Below are 20,768 nucleotides of genomic sequence, written 5' to 3'. Positions count from 1 at the left end.
CAGATGTTGGAATCCAACTTGTCGGTGGAACGGGCACGGACTGCAAGGGAACCAAGGCCAGACCTCTATGGCGGGAGGCTACGGCTCTGTCTACGTCTACTATCGAGGACAGACTACGACACGCGAGGACTACTGTGATGTCTAGAAAGACGTTCACACGAGAAGTTGACTTATAAACATCAGGAAAAACCTCCCGAGGCTAAAATCACATAATTTTCATAAAACGATGTAGTTTAGATAGTTCTATGTAATTACAGGTATTAGGATAAAAACCGCTGCAAGATGATATAGTACGATGAGATTATTGATAATCATTTGAAGATACAAAAAGTATATCTGTCTATATATGAGTTCAACCAAAAAGTGTCACAATTATCGAGAACTGTATCACTAGTCCACTCTCGCGGGACAACAGCACCAAAATTCGGTATAAGATGGACACTACGTACGATATCTCCCAACGGCACGACACTTGCTATTTTTTCACCACCATGTAAGGCTCGCGAGATCTTGTAAAGTCCGTGGTGTTGATCGGGAGCCGAAGGAAATGGTGCGAACCATTCAATATAAGCCAAGTGGTCGGGAACCTTGACTGTTGGCGGAAACAAGAGTGGCAATATTTTCGAAGGTAACGAGAAAACGACTCGTACTTGCCCAACACGAACTCCTAGATTCAGACGACTGTGAGTGGCTCTATCCTTAGCAAATAGTAGTGGCTGAACGTACCTTCTATACCTCCACTAACAACATCTGGATTCCCACCAACACTCACGAGAGCCGTATCAGAACGGCGAGGCCGCAGACCAGAACCTGAACTCCGTTGTGGTCTGGCATGTACACAGTCCAACGTGGCTGTCGCATCGCCGTGACCACGAGCATCTACCGAGAGCCACTTGATCTTGTCAAAAACGGGGAGAGTTCGGAATGGGAAATGGACATCCCGTGCTAACGCATCTAGTGTTTGACTACGGAGGGGGATAGGATCGTTGGCATGGCTTATCTGTGTGATATAGCGTGCGAGTGCTTCACGGAAATAGGTAGCGCCGTAGTCTTCGACTAGCTTCTCTATACTGATGGCCTTTGCACTAGGGTGCTTCGCCACACTTTGAAGCCGACGAAAAGTCATATCGGGGGGGCGTGAATGGTAAGGCTCGGTCTCCTTAACACCAGCACGTCGCCAGTTAATATACTTGGCATGGCGCATAATCTTCTCCTTCCGCTCGAGCCAGCATGTCATCTGCACAAATTCGTCTTTGTGATTCGTAGCACGGTAAGCGTCCTTCGCAAAATCGATGTGAAGTCGTTCAGTGTACTCAGTATTATAATTGTCCGTCGTACCCATCATCATAATCATGGCAGAGTAGTGGCGAGTGGCGTGGAGTTTCGGGAGATTGAAATTTGAACGGATACCAAGGTCGATGAAAATGTCCTTATTCTCATGGAAAAGATTGAGTGCGTCATCCAGTAGCTGTAGAGTCTCGGAGCTATGACATGGATATTGAGCAAGATAAAGGAAGTCAAGTAGGCCCTGCACTGCTCGTAGAAGACGGCCCCCGTTTAGATTATTGGGCAGACGGATGCCAATCACGATACCGAGGAGAAAACGACAGATTTGTGCATGTTCTGTTCCGCTTATACGCGACAAGCCAGTGATACCCTTGCTGAACAGATGTATATGGTGGTTGGGAGGAAGACGGCGACAACGAGCATCAATTTCGGCCGCTCCACAAGCAGCCGACAACCAACCTAAGAGATGCTTTATCAAGCCTTGATATAATTGGTGCAACACGTCTGGCGTGATTGCACGGAATATATTGGCGAACGGGAGGTCTTCCCAGAAAGGATGGACAATAGGCTTGATGCCTGCTTCCGAGCAAGCACGAACAAAGGATAGGTTCCCTTCGTCGAGAGTAGCGAGGGCATCTAGCACCTTGCTAAGGTTTCGTAGGTGGAAAGGAGCTGTATTACTACCCGTTTCGCCAATGTCCACGTCGCATTTCGGACACTCTCCAAACTTGATCCCAGTAGCGAGAAGTTGTTCTGGGTAGTCACCGATGAAGCTGGCAAATAATAGGTGGCAACGGCGGAGGGCACCATCCCCACTAGCCATACGAAGCCCTTCTAGCCCTATAGATTTCAGTGGAGCCAGAATACGACTTAAGCATAGGCATATGCACGGGTATGGGTAACCCGTGCGGGTCACGGGTATGGGTACTACTGGGGTACGGGTGGGGGTCCGCACTTTGAGTACCCGGACCCACACCCCACACCCGCGCTCGGGTTTGACCGGTACATTACATAATCGAGAACTATAGCGGTACTTACTACACTTGTCCTATTGCTAATGCTTACACTACCTACTATAGCGTGCTATACCCCTCCATCTTCTTCAACACAACGCCTGCCTTCAAGCTCGAGCCATGCTGACCCAAGTCGTCGCCCACCGTTTGCAGTATGTGAGTGCGCTGATCCTCGTTTGAGCAAGAGCCATGCTGATCCAAGTCGTCGCCCAATGTTCGCAGGATGTGAGCATGCCGATCTTCGTTCGAGCAAGAGCCGTGCTGATCCAAGTCGTAGCACAACGTTTGCAGGATGTGAGTGCGCCGATCCTCGTTCGAGCAAGAGCCATGCTGATCCAAGTTGTCGCCCAATGTTCACAGGATGTGAGCATGCCGATCTTTGTTCGAGCAAGAGCCATGCTGATCCAAGTCGTCACCCAACGTTCGCAGGATGTGAGTGCGCCGATCCTCGTTCGAGCAAGAGCTATGCTGATCCAAGTCGTAGCCCAACGTTCGCAGTATGTGAGTGCGCCGATCCTCGTTCAAGCAAGAGCCATTCTGATCCAAGTCGTAGCCCAATGTTCATAGAACGTGAGTGTGTCGTCCTCGTTCGAGCTCGAGCCATACTGATTGAAGTCATTGTCTATTGTTCATAGCGTGTTGATCCTCCATCGAGCTCAAGCCATACTGATCGAAGTCGTTGCCCACCGTTCACAATGTCTTAGTAAGTTCTATTTTACAATCATTTTTTTCATATTTCTAACTTGATATTTATATGTACTACCCACGGGTAAACCCTGCACGGGTGCGGGTGAGGGTACGAGCTGGCCATACCCCCCAAAAACCCGCACCCTTCGTGCGGGTCCGGGTATACCTCGGGGTGCGGGTGCGGGTCAGGTCCCCGACACCCCAGGGTATACCCGTGCGGATCCCTACTTAAGCATGCGTAATAGAGGTTTGCCAAAGTTCGGCGACGCGAAGCTTTGTTGGCAATATGCTCAAGCCATGTACAAGGCAAATAAGCTAGAAGTATATGTGCGCCACGCGAAGGCTTGCGTCGAATTTCCTTCGGGATGTTGCCAATGGTGAGATAGACAGGATAGACGGACTTGTTGCGGAACAATGTTACTTGTGTTTTGTCGGATGAGATAATGATGGGAATAATGGTGCCACCTGGACTGTGCTGGTCGAGTTTTTTCTAAAGTATTGTAAGTATCATATCTCCTATGGACATAATCAATTATTCGTACCTGCGTATCCCACCACCATTTGCCGGTGTGCATATCGTGAAAGAGACGAATTGTCTCGTCTTCGTCAGAATAGTGCCGTTGAGGGGCAAATGCGAGATATTTGGCGAAGTCAGGATCACCATACAATGACTTGACACATTCGATCACATCGCGGTAATAGACGTCAAACGCTTCTCCAGCAACAACAATCTGCTCGCGTTTGAACTTTGGACGGCCTGTCGGAAGCTCGTGATCGACAATGGCATTCAACTCATTTGCATTCTTGAATGAGAGTGACAAGTGTTCACTGACCTGAGAATCAAAATTGTTCGCTATTAATTACATAGACTTTCGGAATAAATGGCATCCAACTTACCCCCTCGATTGCAAGCAAGTCTGACAATGCCGTTGAACTCACTCCACGAAGCTTAGCCCATCTCGCAACCTCCCAATCCATCTTGGATGCGAAAGGGTGATACAGATTCTCCTCCGCATTGGCCAGGTGCGCCCCATATTCCATGTTCGCAGCACGACAGTTGGTTATTTTTTGGCCAGCACACGGATCTGGGTAGGGCACGACCACACAACCATGCTGCCCTTGTGCGCGTGCTTGAATATCCTGGTGATCTTCCCGGAAAGCTTCATCATCATCAGCCAAATCTTCAATGGCATCCATGCGATCATGCTCGTCTTGCTCTTCAACGGGAGGCTCCCATTCAGGTTCGAAATTCCACCCCTCATCATCTACATCATCGTCTACATCACTACCGCCAGATTGCTCCTGAGCCCGCTGGAACTCGACCTCAGGTTCATCCTCTCCATCTCCTTCATCAGGATCCAAGTCAGGCCAAGTCGACTCGTCAGGCTCAAATTGTGGCCCGTTGGCATGTATTTCAAGTTGGGAGCGTGACTGATGGTACAGTGCTCGACAATGTGGGTTGCAGCTCTTGGCAAGATGTTGACTGAGACCAGTAACAGTGAAATTGTCACGGGAACAAGCAGGGCATCGAGTAGACATAGTGGCGGAAGAAAGTCGAGAGGACTTGTGTAGAAGGGGTGAATCAGCACCCGACCAACGTTACACGCGAAAACTTCCTGGGAGAAGTATAGAAAGCCTGAGGGGATTAAAGCAGCGCCTGACCAACGCTACACGCGAAAACTTCCTAGTAGGGTGAGGCAAATGTCAGCTTAATTAAACCTGGTTTGAATGGAACACACCTTGAAATGAACTGCCTCCGATACCATTTCAAATGCATTGTTGAATCTGCAAAGCACGGAAATTAAAGCACAGAAATTGTGAGGTGGTCGCTGTTCAGGCAGTGGAGATAAGTGTAGGAGAGGGAGTGAACTAGCGCGCCCGACCAACGTTATATGTGCAAACTTCCTAGGGTGCACCGTGCTACTAGTTGAGAGAAGTATAGAGAGGGGACCAAAGCAGCGCCCGACCAACGTTACACGCGAAAACTTCCTAGGGTGTGAGGCAATGTCAGCTTAATTGAAACCGGTTTGAAGTTCACGCACCTTGAAATGAACTGCCTCCGGTGCCATTTCAAATGCATTGCACATGCAGCAGTTCTAAACTTTTGTGAGGTCAGTGAACTGGCGCCTGACCAACGTTACACGCGAAAACTTCCTGAAGCCGTGCCAGTCGAGAGAAGTATGGAGAAGGGACCAAAGCAGCGCCCGACCAACGTTACACGCGAAAACTTCAGGTGACAAATGTCAGTAAATTTGAACCCTTGAATTGACAGCAACGCCCCTTGAAACTTGTGCTATGCACTAAAATTTAACGGTGCCCTCAACTCTTTCTCCTCACTCTTTCGACCTTGAACCTTCCTTCCAACACTCTTTGTTAGTTTCACATCCTTTCAATCTATATACAATGTCTGCACCTCTTAATTCTCGTGGTGAGTGACTCTGACAGCTCACCGTCTTCAAGACAGCAGAGTAGGCTCACTGGGCTTCAATAGAGCCCCGGAATGCGAAGAAAAAGGCTATGGAAAACGCAGGTAAGTATGCGAGTCTTCGCAGAAAACTTGTTGATGCTTACCTCCGACTTGAGTTTGGATGCCTAATAAGTCAGCGAGGAAAGGCGCTCGCCAAGCATCCCCAGACCCGCCAGTGTCACCTGTTGCCAACTTACCAGTCAAAGCAAAAAGATCAGCGCTGGTGATGTTTTTTTTCTACCATACGAGCCAAATACTCACCTTTGATTTAGGTAAAGTGCCGCGCACAAAAACAGATCCACCTGCGCCAAACTCCACGACCAAAACCAAGGTTCACAGTGACAGCTCAGCGAAGAATTTATCTTCTAAACTGAGTGCGTCACTAAGAGTCTATATAAAACATAGGACTCAGTACTAACCTTCATGGTACATGATAGAGCGTCAGCGTACCTTTGTAGACGACCCAGAGGAGGTCAGTGGTGATGAATCTGATGGCAGCCATGCGGACTTGCAACCTGTAAAGCCTCGAGGTTAGTTATTATGACGTCTCAAAAGGAAATCTTACTCATGTGACCGTGCACATGTGACAGTTATTTATCGTCCTAAGAAACTATGTCGCACTTACGCCATGTGTGACGTCTCAGCATTATTCGAGTCTGACTCTGACTCTGATCACCCCAAGGAGGACATCGCAAATGGTAATGATTCTGATGCTGACCGTGAGGAGAGTGAGGGTGAGGAAGCTGAGGCCACTGCCATGATGCTTTCAGACGAGGTTAGTGATAGTTTACTACTACTAGTACTTCAACTGGACGGTCACTGATACTATACTGACACAATAATTGACATCGCAACTCAAGGTCCCTTCGCTCGTCAGCAACAAGTCAAAGCAAGTTGTTCAATCTCGTGGCAAATCCCAGTCCGCCCGCGAAGCAAAACAAGCTGCAGAGGTGAGTGTATATATATTGAATTGCAGTGGCCCTCAGGCTGTATACTACTAAACCTGACATTATCTTTAGATTCCAGCCTGGCGCGATTTTGACAATGCTGTTTCAGAGTCCGTCGATGAAACTACTACTGCATGTGGCGAATCCTCCGAAGCTTACTCCAGCGACGTTGAACGTGCCCAGAAACTCAACTCTGGACGGACTCGATCGGCTCAAAGCATTGCTTCTCTCATTCGAACGGAGAAAGGACATATCAAATTACTTGATCAAAACAACGAGACTCAGCAAGTAGTGCGGGATGCGATTATCGACGCCAAAGGCTACATTATCTTTGTTGATGCTTATCCTGAGCTTGTCGACAAAAACCAAGTCTCACTGCAGTCTTTGCTAACAGTGGCCAGGAACCGTGGCATCCACGCCATTAAAGAACATCTTCAAACTGATGCGATGTATGCTGCGCACCTCGCCAGTTTGGTAAGTCCTTTGCACGTCTCAATTTGTTTTGACTAACTTTAATTACTACTCAAGGTGGAGCCACGCATTCCATTGTTGCGCCGTGACCTGAAAGTGGCCGCATGTACAAACATCGATAGCTACTTTCGTCTTGGCAACAACTTGGTCAAGGCGAAGAAACTTATGGAGCAGCATGCATATATATATGCCTTGAGGTTTGATGTAAGTACTGTCATCGTTTGTTCTTCACTCGATATCTCTTTGTCATATTCCCTTCTACATACTAGTATTATCGTTGTTTCTACATCTCAAGCCTCTAACTAACATTCTTCTTCAACAGTCGAACAACGACGCTTCGCCCATAGGGAAAAAACCCTACCAGGGTGACCTGCTGATCTTTCTCATATACCAGGAAGTCTTCAGCGGTGCGAAGTCTATCGGCATCAGGTTTTCCGAGCGCTTTGTCGAACTGGCAAACAATAAGGGCAATCACCCTGAAATACCCATTCCATTACTGGCACTCGTGGCAACCGCGGTATGGTCCTTTCTACTGAGCTTCATGCTGTATTTATTCGTTTTCAAGGTCTATGCGGCCCTTTTCTGGAAGACACTCGGTTCTCCAACAAAGTTCAGCTTTACAGGGAATCAATTCAGCGAGACATATGTGTTTCACACCAAGTTCCTCGAGGACTTGAAGAGGGACGCACCAGGAAAGTTTCACTGCATGATGGCTGACATCTACGAAGCTGTGCAGTAAGTTTCGCTGGTGTTCATGGTGCTGTTTCGACTCGGATACTGACTCTGCTACTTGAAGGACCTTGAGACAGAACGGGAATGAACATATCGCCAATGAGCATCAAGCTGCGCTAGGGCTGCTTGACCTGGATGGCATGGCAGAGGATTAGGTCCTGTAGTCACATTCATACCTATAAAAGTCGTAGATTCGTTGATTGCAGTCTTTGGCTGCGTGTTATGCATATGTTTTGATCAAATATTAGTCCGTTTTGATTGCAATGCTGTCCGATGCGCGTGATTCACTATGCAAAGTTTGAAATATACTCTCTGAAATTCACAATATTGTAGTCTAATGTCAACTAATTCGTGATAATTATCCTTTTAAAATAAGGCAGTAAGAAAGTCCTTCTAAAAAAAATAATCTTCCTAGTTGTTCTAAAGCCGATAATTTGAGATAATACACGATGATTATCAAGAATTATCGTAGTTTCAAGGAAACTATCATAGTTTAGAGGAATTAGCCCGGGGAGGTTTTTCCTGATGAAGTGACTTAGAGTCCAGCAGAAAGAACTGTTAGAACTAAGCTTGTTGCTTCGGGGAAAGGATCAACTACCCTAACAGTAGTTCTACGCGAGTTTAAATACTGTAGGGTACAGAAATCTATGGAATTGGATAGAAGGAAAATAAAGATGAGTAAGGAGAAAATGTAACGACGAGAATATTGGAGGTAGCAACCAATATTCGATGATGATTTGTTTACGAGTGTAACATACGCCCTCCAGGTCAACTCGACGAGGGGACCTTTACTTTTGGGGCATCCTTTCTAGGCAGGGCTGGCTCCTTCAGACACGGAGGCGAAGGCCGCTATCAGGACGAGAAGGGTTAGTGTGTTAACTAACAACAGGCCAACAGGGATGTATCTACCAAAGACGTCATCAGGAGTGATATCCAGGAGGTGACCAGACTGTTCGAGGTCGAGTTGCTCGGCAGCTGCGATGATCTCTTCGACGTCTGGGCCTGGGTCAGGGATGACGACTGCAGGTGCAGGAGAGGGTGCCAGGATGGCAGCGGCATTGTTTGTTACCTCGGCAATGACTTGGGCAGCCGTGGTGGGGCCATTACGGGGTGCACGTCCGGATGTGTGGCGAGGGGGTCGCCTTGTCTGTTCATTCCTGAACGGATGACCCTGGGGTGGGTGACGATTGTCGAGCTTGATGTTACGCCCTCCGGGACGGTAAGGTGAGAACTCACGGGTCCGAGCAGATCGCTCGGCCCTAAGGAGTTGATCAAAGGCATGGGCCTCCTTCCTGATCGCTAGTTCCTCTAATGGGTAGCGACGGGCAAAGTAAGCACCGGCAGGGATACGAGGTCCACTGGGGTACTCACTAGCTTGAGCTTCAGCTCGAAAGAATCGAGTGAAGGCACTCATGGCATCGGAGTTAGACTCACGAGCTCGGGGCGGAAGGTCATGCCCTCGACGCCCCCCACGGTGACGATAGCCTCGTCCATGGTGGGACGATCTTTCTCGACGAGGACCAGGTGTCTGCTTGGAGATTCGAGGGGGAGCAGGGTCATCAACGACCATGTCGTTTACAGATGGTCCGTGGCCGATAAGAGGCATAGGTAAGGCGATGGGGAGGCTAGTGGGGGAGGATGCTACAATCCTAGGAGACATGGCAAGAGGCTTTATACTCTGTACATCGGGGGTTCGGCTGACTTCGGCTAGGTCATCTAGTAGCAGATCAGATATGCTATTAACGAGGGTTCTTGCTTCTGCGAAGGTACCAACGGTTGCGAGTTGAATATTAGCGTGATTGGTGGGCAATTTCTTAGTCAGGTGCTTAATACCTGGGACTCCCAATGCCTCTAGATACTGTCCGAGAGCCTCAAGATGCGAGACAACGTGGTAAGGTAACCAAACGTGATCACCGGTCGTATAGACGACCTTGAAGATAGCATCAGTGCCCGCTCCGTGATGATCAGAGATGCGGGAGACTGACCACTCCTCGGGGGTGCCAATATCCGAGACCTGCTGCAGCTGACGACCCGGGAATCTTCGGTCGTCGTTTGGGACATGTAGGCGTGGAAGGCCGGGTGGATGCCACGTTGCTTTAGCTCGCTTGGAAGATCTAATAAGAAAGTATTATTCTTGTAGTCTTTGGCGATTCGAAAAGGGCCAATATACTTAGGCGAGAGTTTTCGGGCGCGCCCTTTGGGCAAAGAAAGGTTCTCAGTGGATAGGTAAACCAAGTCGCCCTCGACGAAGGGACTCTCCTTCCGTTTCTTGTTGGCGTTAGCAGTACTTTTGACGCGCGCAGCTATTATAGCATCGTGTGCGTTCATAACCGCGTCCTTCATTCGTTGCAGGAATACGCGGACACCGGGATATTCGGTCGCGGTGTTCCAGATGAGGGGTGGAGGTAGCATGCCGTAGTTTAGTAAGAATGGAGGGTACCCGGTCGTGCTAGAGCAAGCCGAGTTCATTGCAAATTCAATGGCGGGTAGCTTTATAGCCCAGTCCCGCTGATGAGAGGATACTAGGGTCCTGAGCATCTGAGTCATGGTACAGTTAGCTCGTTCAGTAGCTCCGTCGGATTGAGGATGGAACGATGACGACATGCGAAGTTCTACACCGGTCAGTTGGTGTAGCCTCTGCCAGAAGGTGCTGGTGAACAGAGTGTCACGATCGCTAACAATATTAGATGGCATCCCATGTAACTTATACACGGAGTGAAACATCACCTCCGCTATGTCTTTCGCTCGGTACGTCTGTTTCGTGGGGGCGAGATGGACCATTGAGGTCAAATGGTCTATTGCTACTAGGATCATGTCAAATACACCACTTAGCGTTTTTGATTCGGGGAGCGGGCCTACAAAGTCTATCCCTATTGTCTCCCAGGGACGAGTTGGGACTTCGAGTGTTTCCAGGAGCCCGTAGGGCTGGTGGTTCGACGGTTTTGAGACTTGGCAGGTGGGGCACGAGTTGCAGTAAGATTGCACGTCTGCGGCGATGGACTTCCACCAGACGTTTTCTCTGAGGTACGATAGAGTCTTTGAGGGTCCCAGATGTGCCAGTATGGAGTGGGCGTGAGATATGATTAGTTCTCTTATGCGCCTGGTGCCGATAATGATATCTGGGATGCACAGGATCCGCTTGTCTGAGTCTTTGAGGAATATGCGTCCATTACTCACTTCAAAGTTCTTAAATGCTCCAGGGTTACTTAAGACTTTCTCAAAGAACGGGTCTTCAGAGTACCGGTTTACTATACTGGCATGTACGTTGGTAGATGGGTCACCTAACATGATAGTTTCGGTGAGGATCGGAGGCGACTCTAATAGGTTTGAGGCGGAGTCTGTTAGTGGGCCGATGCCTACACTAATCACACGGTCGGCATTATCCGTGTTTGCGTCAAGGGTGACGTCACTCGTTTCCGTGTGGTTCTGGCCCAGATCTTGCCTTATGACGTCGTTATCGGTCACCTGGTTGCTTATGTGATCATCGGTCACATTATTCTGTAGGTCCATGTTTGGTCTTGCTGGTACGTCCTTCTCAATGTGCGTTTCATTAGAGGATGCCTCAGGTGAGTGTCTCAGTTCTTTTCTCGTATGTACTGACCCGCCCTCCAGTGATGCAGGGGGTTTCCCCAACCTCAGTATCACTTTTCGGTAGGCTGGCTTTGCTGGGCCGCCCTGGAGTGCTGTGCTCGCGGCAGGATGTTGCACCTCTTTGGGTGCCTCCTGGTGTGAGGAGCACCCACCCTCCAGAGGTGTGGTGCTTGCCTGGCCAGTGCCACTGGTGGGGTAATATGCATACGGGTACGCTGGTGAGTCCTTGACCCCACTTTGTACTGAGATCGGCCCTGATGTTGGTCCGCTTCGTTTCGCAGGTTGGGATCGGCGTGCCCTGTGTCCAGCTGAGTCCTCGCTCCCCACCACCCTCTGTCTGGCAATACGAGCAGATCGGCGTGCCTCAGTTGCCCCCAGAAACAATGGGGAGCCGGTATATACGGGTGCTGTCACAAAGTTAAGTAACAGGCCACGAGGTATGTCTTCTTCTTCGACGCCTACGTACTCGCTGGCTGACCTTACTGTCCCCTTAGGTTCATTGCTATAAATACGCGACAACGCATCTGCAAGCCCATTTTCCACGCCAGGAACGTAAGTAATCTCGAAATCGAACTCGCTGAGTGCTTCTAACCAGCGAGCCTGCCTAGGGGACAGCTTAGTCTGGGTGGATATCCACTCCAGGCCCTTGTGATCAGTGTAGATACGAAAACGGAATCCTATCAGTAAGTGACGGAACCGTTTCAGCGATTCTACGATAGCTAATAGCTCTTGCTCATGGACAGGGTAATTCTGTTGTGCAGAGTTGAACTTGCCCGACCAGAAGGCAATGACAGCTGCAGAGCGCCTGTCTGTACCTTGAGATATCACGCCGCTGGCTCCTGTAAGGGAGGCGTCTGTGGTGAGGTTGACCGGTGAAGGTACAACAATTCAGATGGTGAGTCTGAACAATGTTGGGTCTTGCAGAACCTAGCTGCTATTCGACCCTAAAGGGTTTCTGGACCAGGCTCAAGGCTCAGAGGAGAGGAAATATCATGAAAAACTGCTGAAGACTCAGACTCATACTGATAACTGGTGAAAAGATAACTTTCTTATGTAAGCTACAAAAGTGCCAACATAAGGTAAGGTAAAAACAGTCTCTACAAGCCCAGCCAGAAATGAATCCCTACACCGGTTGGGACCCATTGATGGCTGAAGGTAAGTCAATTGCTCTCCTGCTAATGTTTCGATGAGTCTCAATGCACGCTTTGACTAGGTCGAAGGCACGTTGGTCAGTCGGGGTCCACGTCCACCGCGTCGTCTGAGCAGCTACCTTGGACAGGTGTTGCATGTCGACGCGCACGCCAGCACAACCAGATGCTAGGTATCCCACTGAACCTATGAACTGCATCAGCAGTTCCTTAGATGTAGGAGTCTTCCAATTGACGACCTTGTCTACCTTGTGCGGGTCGAGGCGAATTCCCGCATCGTCGATGACATGACCAAGGATGTGCAGCTCATCCTTAAAGAACTGCAACTTGTGTTCACCCAGGTAAAATTGGTTATCCCTCAGCGTGTCAATGACAATCCTAACGTGTTTGACATGCTCCTCAGCGCTATCGGAGTATATCACTATATCATCAAGGTAGACGTCCATGAACGCTCCGATGTAGGCGCCAAAAACGTGGTTCATGAGAGACTGGTACGTGGCTCCAGCATTGCAGTCTCCAATTTGCATGACGTGACTGATCATCGTACCATCAGGCGTTGCGAAAAGGCTCTTAGGTACATCTTCCGGGACGATTCGGATTTGTTCATAGGCATCCTTGCCGTCTAGCAAGGAGCGGTAGGGATGCGACGATACGTTACGCAGTATGGTGTCGATATCGGGTAAGGGTGATGCTAATTTTCGAGTGTTCTTGTTACGCTGACGAGTATCCAAGACAGTGCGAAGTTTCAAGGATCCGTCTTTCATGGTCTTCTTCATCATGATCATGGGGACGGTGTTCGTGCCACTGAAGAACTCCCATCTACCCGGTCGCACATAATCGTCACGCTTCGCTCTCCATATAGGACGGAGGGCATCTGGGCACCTGGACTGTCTCCAGGCGTATACCTGGTCATCATTGATCAGGGGAATAACATGATTGATCGCGCGCAACGGAGGCAGAGGTGTGTCGATAGCATCCTTACAAATGTCCTTCGCATACTCAAGGAGTTCTCTACGATATGATTCGATCAGATTCGTATCCGGACTGGAACCTTTGAGTTCGAGGACTTGTGTTTGCGCACCGCAGATAGGTAAGGGTTCCAAACTCCTAATCTTAATCTCTGGCGGATTGAATCCGAGTAGCACTTGGTGTTGAAACAGGAATGGCATCCCTAAAATGACGTCATACGCTTCAAGATTGGCTATATCGAAGGTTCGTGGCCCAGACACGTTTTGGTAAATTAGGTTAACCGTAGTATTAGCCTTAACCACACTTCGAGATCCGGATACGGCCAATTGGAGGGGTATTGGTTTCTCCAGTAAGTCATACTTTAATTTCAGTTGGTCTACTAGCGTGCTTGACACGAAGTCCGTCAGTGAACCAGAGTCTAGGAGTGCCCTGCATGGACGGCCCTCGATCTGGACCATCACCACTAGTGCCCTGGGCAGTATCCGCGACGAGCTCTTAGGTCGTGCCGCCTGCCGTTGGAGCGATCGGATATCAGGTAGGTTCGTGGAGGTACCGCCACAGAACAACTGATCCGTGGAGTTGCGAGAGATATCTTCAATCTCCTCGACAGATGTGATATCTTCAATCTCTTCCGGGGATGTGATATCCTCAATCTCTTCTCCTGGTGTGATGTCCTCAATCTCATCTTCCTCCGAGGACTCGCAGCTAAGGAGATCAGGAGGGCTTTCCGTCTCGCCGTCATCTTGGTTTATGCTACACACGAACCCTCCCCAGGTTGGCTTGAAGGATGACTTGGTGCGTATCAAGTCTGAGTAGTTGTGAAGTTTCAAACTGACTAACCATGCTACTATATCGAATTCAGGGTCGCTCAACTGATCATAATACACGATGTAATCATCGTAGTTATGTTTGTCGCTGAGGAGGTAAGTATCTATACCGCTGTGGGTGGACAGGCTGAACCGGTCTTTTCCAAAGGCATCATAGATCGCATCCTGTAGTTCGTCGGTCGGTAATGGTATGGCTGACCGTAGCGTGGACAACGTGTTAGAGATTACAATGAGGCGCTCAGTGCTGGTAGGCTCTAGGTCCTCTCCAATACTGACAGCCATACCATACAGGCCTTGAGCTACCCCTTCTTCTATTGCGACGGCCCGGATGTCAGCGTCAGATATCCCAACAGCGTTGGCCCGGAGACTTGATGTTTTGGGGCCTGGCCTATAAGGGAGCTTGTGCCTTTTGGGGCAGTCTTTAGCTAGGTGGCCCTTTTGCTCGCATTCGAAACACTGATCATTGTCGCGTAGGCGTTTTATCACGTCCGAGCTTTTCTTGGTCTGACTACGACCGTCCCTGTTCTTCGGTCCTCTGGGCTGGCTGTTCTCACCTCTGTGATGTCTGTCACCGGCTGCTTGGACCGCGTTAGCTGAGAGCGAGTGAGTTTGTTCACGTCGGTTCGAACGTCTGTGCTCACGCCAGTCTGTAGAGTCAGATTGATGGTTTCTGCTGACGATGCTAGCTACTGCCGTGGGGTTCAGAGCAAGGAGAGCGTTCGTATCATGCGAGTTGGCCAGGAAGGCACGTTCTGTACGTATGGTCCTTTCTTCTAGGGTTTCGAGATCAATGGAGTTAGGTTCGTATCCTTTGTCTACCAAGGCCGCTCTGAGATAAGGCTTACAATGTACCCAGAATTGGAGCACGATGTCCCGTTCCCGAATATCACCAGCAGTGTCCGCGAAGTCTCGGAGACGTCTAAGATAGTCTTTCACGGTATGTTTAATGTCCTGCTTACATTCAAAGAACTTTTGACGCTGCTGCATCCTGAAGTCAGACGGGAATACGTAGTCGAACAATTCCTCAAAGAATTCAGTCAGTGAGTATTTCTTCTCGAGGTCCAGAACGTCGCGCTCATAGAACCGGTATGCTAGGCCTCCCAGGTATTTCCCTAGGAGGTTGAGGGTTTGGCCGGTAGTAAGTCTAGCACGCTTTTTCCAGTCTCTGGTCTCTCTGACCCATTTCTTGAAGGTAATGATGTTAGCCTCTCCATTATAGACGAATGGGGGTTCATTCTTAATGAATCCTTGCTGATATTTGAGTAGGGTAAGCTTGGACCGATATTTTCGTCTCGCTACGCGCTTAACTTGTTTAGTATCGGGCGAATCGCTATCGTGGTCCGATTCCGGCTCTTGGTCGAGGAAATCTGCTCCAAATTCGTTATCAGATGGTTCCTCTTTCAAGGTTTGTCTTTTCTTCCTTGATGTTCGCTTGGATGGCTTATCAAGGTCACTCTCCGTCGACGACCGTTCGTCGTCATCGTCAGATGAAGGGGGCTCAGGGTCACCGGGATCGTGTCCCTGTTTGGACGCTCCGGTCATAGCTCGTTTCACAGAGCTTTCAGTTGGTAAGAGTGATGACGCGCGCTGGTAACGGAGGTTGTTAGTCTGGTCACTCTCGATTTTGACGGTTTTTGGAGCTAACTTGGCTACGTTTGTCTTTTGGTGCGCGTCCCTACTCTGGACACTGACTCTTGGAGCACGGTGAGCATCTGCTACCTTCTGATTGGCTTCACTTTCACGCAACTGACTTAGACACACCAGTCTTTCGAGGTCGCAGATACGCTCTTTGAGAGCATCGACCTCGTCTACGCCAGTGGTAGGTCCTCCTTCGTCATCGCTAGATGCGGAGGGTCTTAGGGCCGTCTTTCCTTTCAGGTGCATAGGGATGCGTGGGTTTTGAGTACCCGTCCCTATGGTATTGTCCTGCCGGTTGCCTTTGAGGTCAGGAACGTCCCCGATATCATCATCAATGGGGAGATCGGCCCAAGAGGGCATTTCATTGAGTCCGTCACTATTTAACTCATCGTGACGTCTGTACTGGTACCTAAGACTGTCTAGTAGCCCAATCTGAGGGTACTTTCGACCCTGCTCGCTGTTTTGAGCCATAGGTGGGCTGATGCTCATCGCGACTGAGCCAAGCCCATCACCATCATCAGGTGCGGCTATTAATTCGTTCCCACCGTTATCCAATAACGGGGTACTTAGGGCAGTAGGGACACATGGTGTCCTGCCATCAATGACAGCGCCATCAAGATCAGACCCAGTCTGATTTGTTGGTTCGCCGGAGGGAGGCTCAGCGTGAACGCTATCACTCCTCTCTAACTTGGAGACGGATACGTCATCCAGGTTCCAGGCACTCTCGACACCCAGTTCGAGAGCGCCAGCGTCCATGCTCTCTTCACTCGTTGGAAGCGAGGTCAGAGGGGACAGGTTGTCTGGTGCGCTAGCAGACATTTTTAACTCGAGTTCGAGGTTTCTGAGATATATCTTGAGGATATTGAAGAGGTAAAGAAGAGTCGAAGTGTTGGAGGGTGATCAGTCCTCTGTGCAGCGACCGTAGTTGGTAGAAGGGGGGAAGGGGCTTAGTATTCGAAGTTCAAAATATGTGATGTCTAGAAAGACGTTCACACGAGAAGTTGACTTATAAAGCGACTTAGAGTCCAGCAGAAAGAACTGTTAGAACTAAGCTTGTTGCTTCGGGGAAAGGATCAACTACCCTAACAGTAGTTCTACGCGAGTTTAAATACTGTAGGGTACAGAAATCTATGGAATTGGATAGAAGGAAAATAAAGATGAGTAAGGAGAAAATGTAACGACGAGAATATTGGAGGTAGCAACCAATATTCGATGATGATTTGTTTACGAGTGTAACAACTACCGACTACGAGACAGGACTCCTGCCACCGCGCCCGGACCTCATGGGACGCCCCGCTCCATCGGAGTGCAGGCAACCTTCCTCTGCAATGAAGGTCATGAACCGTTATCGGCATGACAGAATATACAGATTACAATATTAATATACATAGGTATACCGGCGTGTGAATGTACATATTCATATTGTAAAAAATAAGTAGTGTCCCTTCGTGCAGTCGTCCAATCTTAGATCGTTCAACTTAAACCAATCAGATATATTTCGCCGGTGGAGTTTCAGCTCTCTCGTGAAGTTTCTCCACACCAGCCTCCGCGGCGCGGACAGCGCTAATGAGATCGAAATGGAAGAAGGGGGTTTCAACGGGGACAATAGGCACTGTTCCCGAAGTAGGATGAAGAGACTCGCTGTGGGCCTCGATGTCTTCGATGCCTACGCTGGAGGCACCATCTAACAATTTATCACGGTGACCGCCACGGTGGGGTACAACAGATGCGGTTTCGTGAGAAAGCTCAACTGCTGGGGTACCAATGCCGAAACCTGCGGCTACAAGAGCACGCCGGATCCAAGGGGACAGGATGGTAGCAAAATGGAACTGTAGTGTTGTATTACATTAGTTGTGCAGCGTGGTGGGATGAGCACTGTGACTGACCTCTACAGGACGGTTTGCCCATTTCTGGACCTCAGTCCGCGTGTCTACGAGGGCTTGGACAGATGTAGTGTCGATTTGAGATCTAGGAATAAGAAATGAGTGAGTTTGTTCGTAAAAGAAGACTGAGGGTAGATGTCTTACACTCCAGAGAAGTCTAGCACAATGGCATGAAGAGCAGGTTTTTCATTGTTGGCTGCTTCTGCACTCAGGGAGTTGCCACGAGTTGGTCCGGGATCGTTCCAGGGACGATCGGCCATTTTTATCGTGCTGAAGTCAATTCCACGTCGCATGTTTTCCCTCACATGATCGACAATGACGGAGTTGATGATGGCGCAGTTGGGGTATAGGTAACTTTCTTCGAAGCGGTAAACGATCACACCCGGAGTAGGAGGGTCAACCTTGACATATTGGTTTGTTACGCCATCCTTGCGCAACGGAACAAAGACTTCTCGTGATTCAGTTGAGTTGCGTGTCAGGGTAACCTTCCCGAGGAAATATCCTCTAGGGTGTGCGATGCGAACCAGAAGTAAGGCAAACGATGCCGAGATGGAGGTGTAGATGCCGTTCTCAATAGACGAAAAGACGGTGACCAGCACTGCAGCCAACCAAATAAGAGACTCGAGGGGGGAAACGCGCCAGTAAGAGTACGCTTGGGAAGGTGACGCGACAAGATCAGCGACCGCGTGGATGATAACGGCCGAAAGACCAGCGCTAGGGATCCAGTAAAAGGCTGGGGTAAGGCCATAGAGAGCAACGATGACAACCATCGCAGTGAAAATACCAGCCAGAGGAGTCCGCACGCCCGACTTCGACTTCAAGGCAGAACGGGAGAACGATCCTGTAGCGGGATACGCATGGAATATAGTGCCGAGCGTGTTCGTGACGCCTATAGCGATGAGCTCTTGGTTGGGATTGATCTTGTATCCATTGACCCGTCCAAATGCTGCAAGTAGTGTGTCAAAAAGGCATAACGGTCAGATGATCGGTGACTTACATCTGGCAATGGCGATGTGCTCAAGAAGGAGAATTATGGTGGCGACAGGGATCTGTGGCCCGAGAGCTTTGACGAGCTCGCTATCGATGACAGGGGCACCCACATCTTGGAGCCCTGCGGGAACAGTCTCCAAGATGGCAATCGGATATTTACCGGAGGCGGTTTTACGGTGTCGGCAGTACAGCCAAGAAGCTAGGGTCAACACTATCACCACAAAAGCATTTCTTGCAACTGAGATGAAAAAGAAAAGTCGGGCTGGAAAAGATACCATAAGAGTTTCGTCATAGGGAGACTACATAAACCACAGCTTACCTCGTCTGGGGTACCGTTTGGATAAGTGATCACAAATTATGCGAATTGCGTAGAGCGAAAAAAGGCCCGTGAGACCCCAGGCGGCATCTAGTTTCGTACCGGGAAGTCCCTTGAGAGTATTGATGATAACTTCGTACGTGGCAGCTCGAGTACTATGAAATATGTCACAAATTGCGTTTCGTTCGAAATGACTGGCACCCTTACCTGAACCCGGTAATGCCCATGAGGGCAGGAACCTGACCTGCAACTATATTTATCGCAGATCCAGTCATATACCCGCTGACTGCTGGTACGGGTATGAACTCGACGATCCAACCGATGCGCAAGAGGCCAATCCCGAGTACGATAAATCCACAAACAAAGGCCAATGTGGTGGCTATCAGTGGGCCAGCCCATTTACCAGGGTACTGTGCATCTACAGCAATGATGATTTGGGCCACGGTTTGCGACATAACTGCCACTGGTCCGATAGAAACATCTTTGGAAGTCGCAAAGAACTATGAGCAAATTTAGCGCCGCGATTATCCAAAGTAGCATGCACGTACGCAATATACAAGAACGCCAACGAAGGATGAATACAGACCGTACTGTGCAGGAAGCGAGGCAAGCTACGAAGGCTTGTCAATCAACGAGAACAAGGGTTAAGATGGAATATTACTATTGCATATGACATGCCCTGCGGGACTAGCACCATCCCTACGGTGAGGCCAGCAATCAGGTCGCCAGTGAGCCATCCCAAATCTGAAAACGTGTACGATTAGCCTGAGCTTGTCAAAGGGAGAATGAAGTGTCTCACTGTATCGGGTGATCCATCCAAAGATTGGAAACAGACTGGTCAAGTATTTCACCGCCTAGAATAAGACAGTCCAAATCAAATACTCAGGGTGAAGAAAAGTATAAGGATTCCGTACCCCATGCCTTGGATCTTTCACGATTCTCTTCAGATAGGTTTCAGTGGTGATTGTAGTTACTGTCTGTTCGGGATTTCCAATAATTCTATTGACAACACGCTTTGCTGTCGAAAGCATGGTCGAACTACTAGTGGCTCAGATGGGCCCAGGAATGAGAGGGTCGGGTAGATATTTACTACGGGTAGCTGGGCGCCGTGTGGACAGATGCAACAGATGTTGTGAAGAATGGCCACTGCGCGAGCAAACCGGAATAACTGGATGGCGGGTATCCATTTTATAGATGCGGCAGTCCAGATTGATCCGTTAAGTTACGTTCTTTCTGTGAATCATACCACGCTGATGTCGACTGAGCACGCCATTGATGGTCAAAGTGACGATAGCTCTGACTTTCAAGCTGATTTGGAGGGGGTTCACATCGGTCCACATGTACATGTTATATGCGCTGGGTTGTAATTCATCATCTATTCTCAGTCGAGCAATTGGACTTTGGATATTTACTGACCATGGAGTATTAATGTTCTTCCGATCCGCTTCCACGTTCTGGTCCACGATGGTGCCAATAGATGGTGCCATCGAATATAATGATCCAGGGTCAGTAGAACGCAGGTGCCTTGGAGCAGGTCAAGTTCGTGACGACTGCGGTCACTGCGCAGCCACAGCACTGAGTTGCGTGCCATCTTTCAGTCTGATTTCAAATTGGCACCAGTGACGAGGTCGCGGTAAGTGTACAACATAGCGGCTGCACTAGAGGACTGGTCCAGCCGTCCTTGTCATTTTGAGGCAACAATTTGCTGCAGTTGCAGCGCTGCAGTCAACACTGCAGTGGGGAGCCACACAATAGGCATTGCTGATGTAGAATTTTCGGTAAAGCTCGGTAACTTACCTAGC

At 49.3% G+C, this 20,768-nt stretch overlaps 5 protein-coding genes across 5 annotated transcripts; 1 reads left to right on the top strand and 4 right to left on the bottom strand.

The window, feature by feature from the left end:
• Positions 1-311: 311 nt before the first annotated feature.
• HD556DRAFT_1502235 (uncharacterized protein) lies at positions 312-4,184 on the bottom strand (the record flags this gene model as incomplete). The annotated part of the gene is made up of 5 exons (XM_041308973.1): positions 312-667; positions 727-2,156; positions 3,200-3,477; positions 3,530-3,820; positions 3,885-4,184. 5 exons carry the CDS (start codon positions 4,182-4,184, stop codon positions 312-314), a joined length of 2,655 nt encoding a protein of 884 aa, XP_041164563.1.
• A 1,206-nt stretch (positions 4,185-5,390) lies between these two features.
• HD556DRAFT_1304817 (uncharacterized protein) lies at positions 5,391-7,759 on the top strand (the record flags this gene model as incomplete). The annotated part of the gene is made up of 11 exons (XM_041299706.1): positions 5,391-5,415; positions 5,479-5,517; positions 5,727-5,828; positions 5,892-5,984; positions 6,099-6,229; positions 6,315-6,404; positions 6,474-6,875; positions 6,930-7,076; positions 7,195-7,389; positions 7,438-7,607; positions 7,669-7,759. The coding sequence occupies 11 exons, from the start codon at positions 5,391-5,393 to the stop codon at positions 7,757-7,759; spliced, it is 1,485 nt and encodes a 494-aa protein (XP_041164562.1).
• A 653-nt stretch (positions 7,760-8,412) lies between these two features.
• Positions 8,413-9,210, bottom strand: HD556DRAFT_1304816 (uncharacterized protein; the record flags this gene model as incomplete). The annotated part of the gene is made up of 1 exon (XM_041299705.1): positions 8,413-9,210. The coding sequence occupies one exon, from the start codon at positions 9,208-9,210 to the stop codon at positions 8,413-8,415; it is 798 nt and encodes a 265-aa protein (XP_041164561.1).
• Positions 9,211-15,339: 6,129 nt separating this feature from the next.
• On the bottom strand, positions 15,340-16,930 carry HD556DRAFT_961031 (uncharacterized protein). Its single transcript, XM_041312136.1, has 2 exons — positions 15,785-16,930; positions 15,340-15,726 (listed from the first exon to the last, which is right to left on the bottom strand). Exons 1-2 carry the CDS (start codon positions 16,594-16,596, stop codon positions 15,690-15,692), a joined length of 849 nt encoding a protein of 282 aa, XP_041164560.1. The 5' UTR covers positions 16,597-16,930; the 3' UTR covers positions 15,340-15,689.
• A 334-nt stretch (positions 16,931-17,264) lies between these two features.
• On the bottom strand, positions 17,265-19,997 carry HD556DRAFT_1438820 (sulfate transporter family-domain-containing protein; the record flags this gene model as incomplete). Its single annotated transcript, XM_041305882.1, has 10 exons — positions 17,265-17,606; positions 17,664-17,745; positions 17,805-18,606; positions 18,658-18,912; positions 18,970-19,121; positions 19,174-19,466; positions 19,515-19,577; positions 19,628-19,710; positions 19,766-19,820; positions 19,881-19,997. 10 exons carry the CDS (start codon positions 19,995-19,997, stop codon positions 17,265-17,267), a joined length of 2,244 nt encoding a protein of 747 aa, XP_041164559.1.
• Positions 19,998-20,768: the final 771 nt, after the last annotated feature.

This window comes from Suillus plorans (genome assembly GCF_016647745.1).
Source record: "Suillus plorans strain S12 chromosome Unknown HD556scaffold_8, whole genome shotgun sequence".
NCBI classification, from domain to species: domain Eukaryota; kingdom Fungi; phylum Basidiomycota; class Agaricomycetes; order Boletales; family Suillaceae; genus Suillus; species Suillus plorans.
This window is presented reverse-complemented; position numbering and strand designations above follow the sequence as displayed.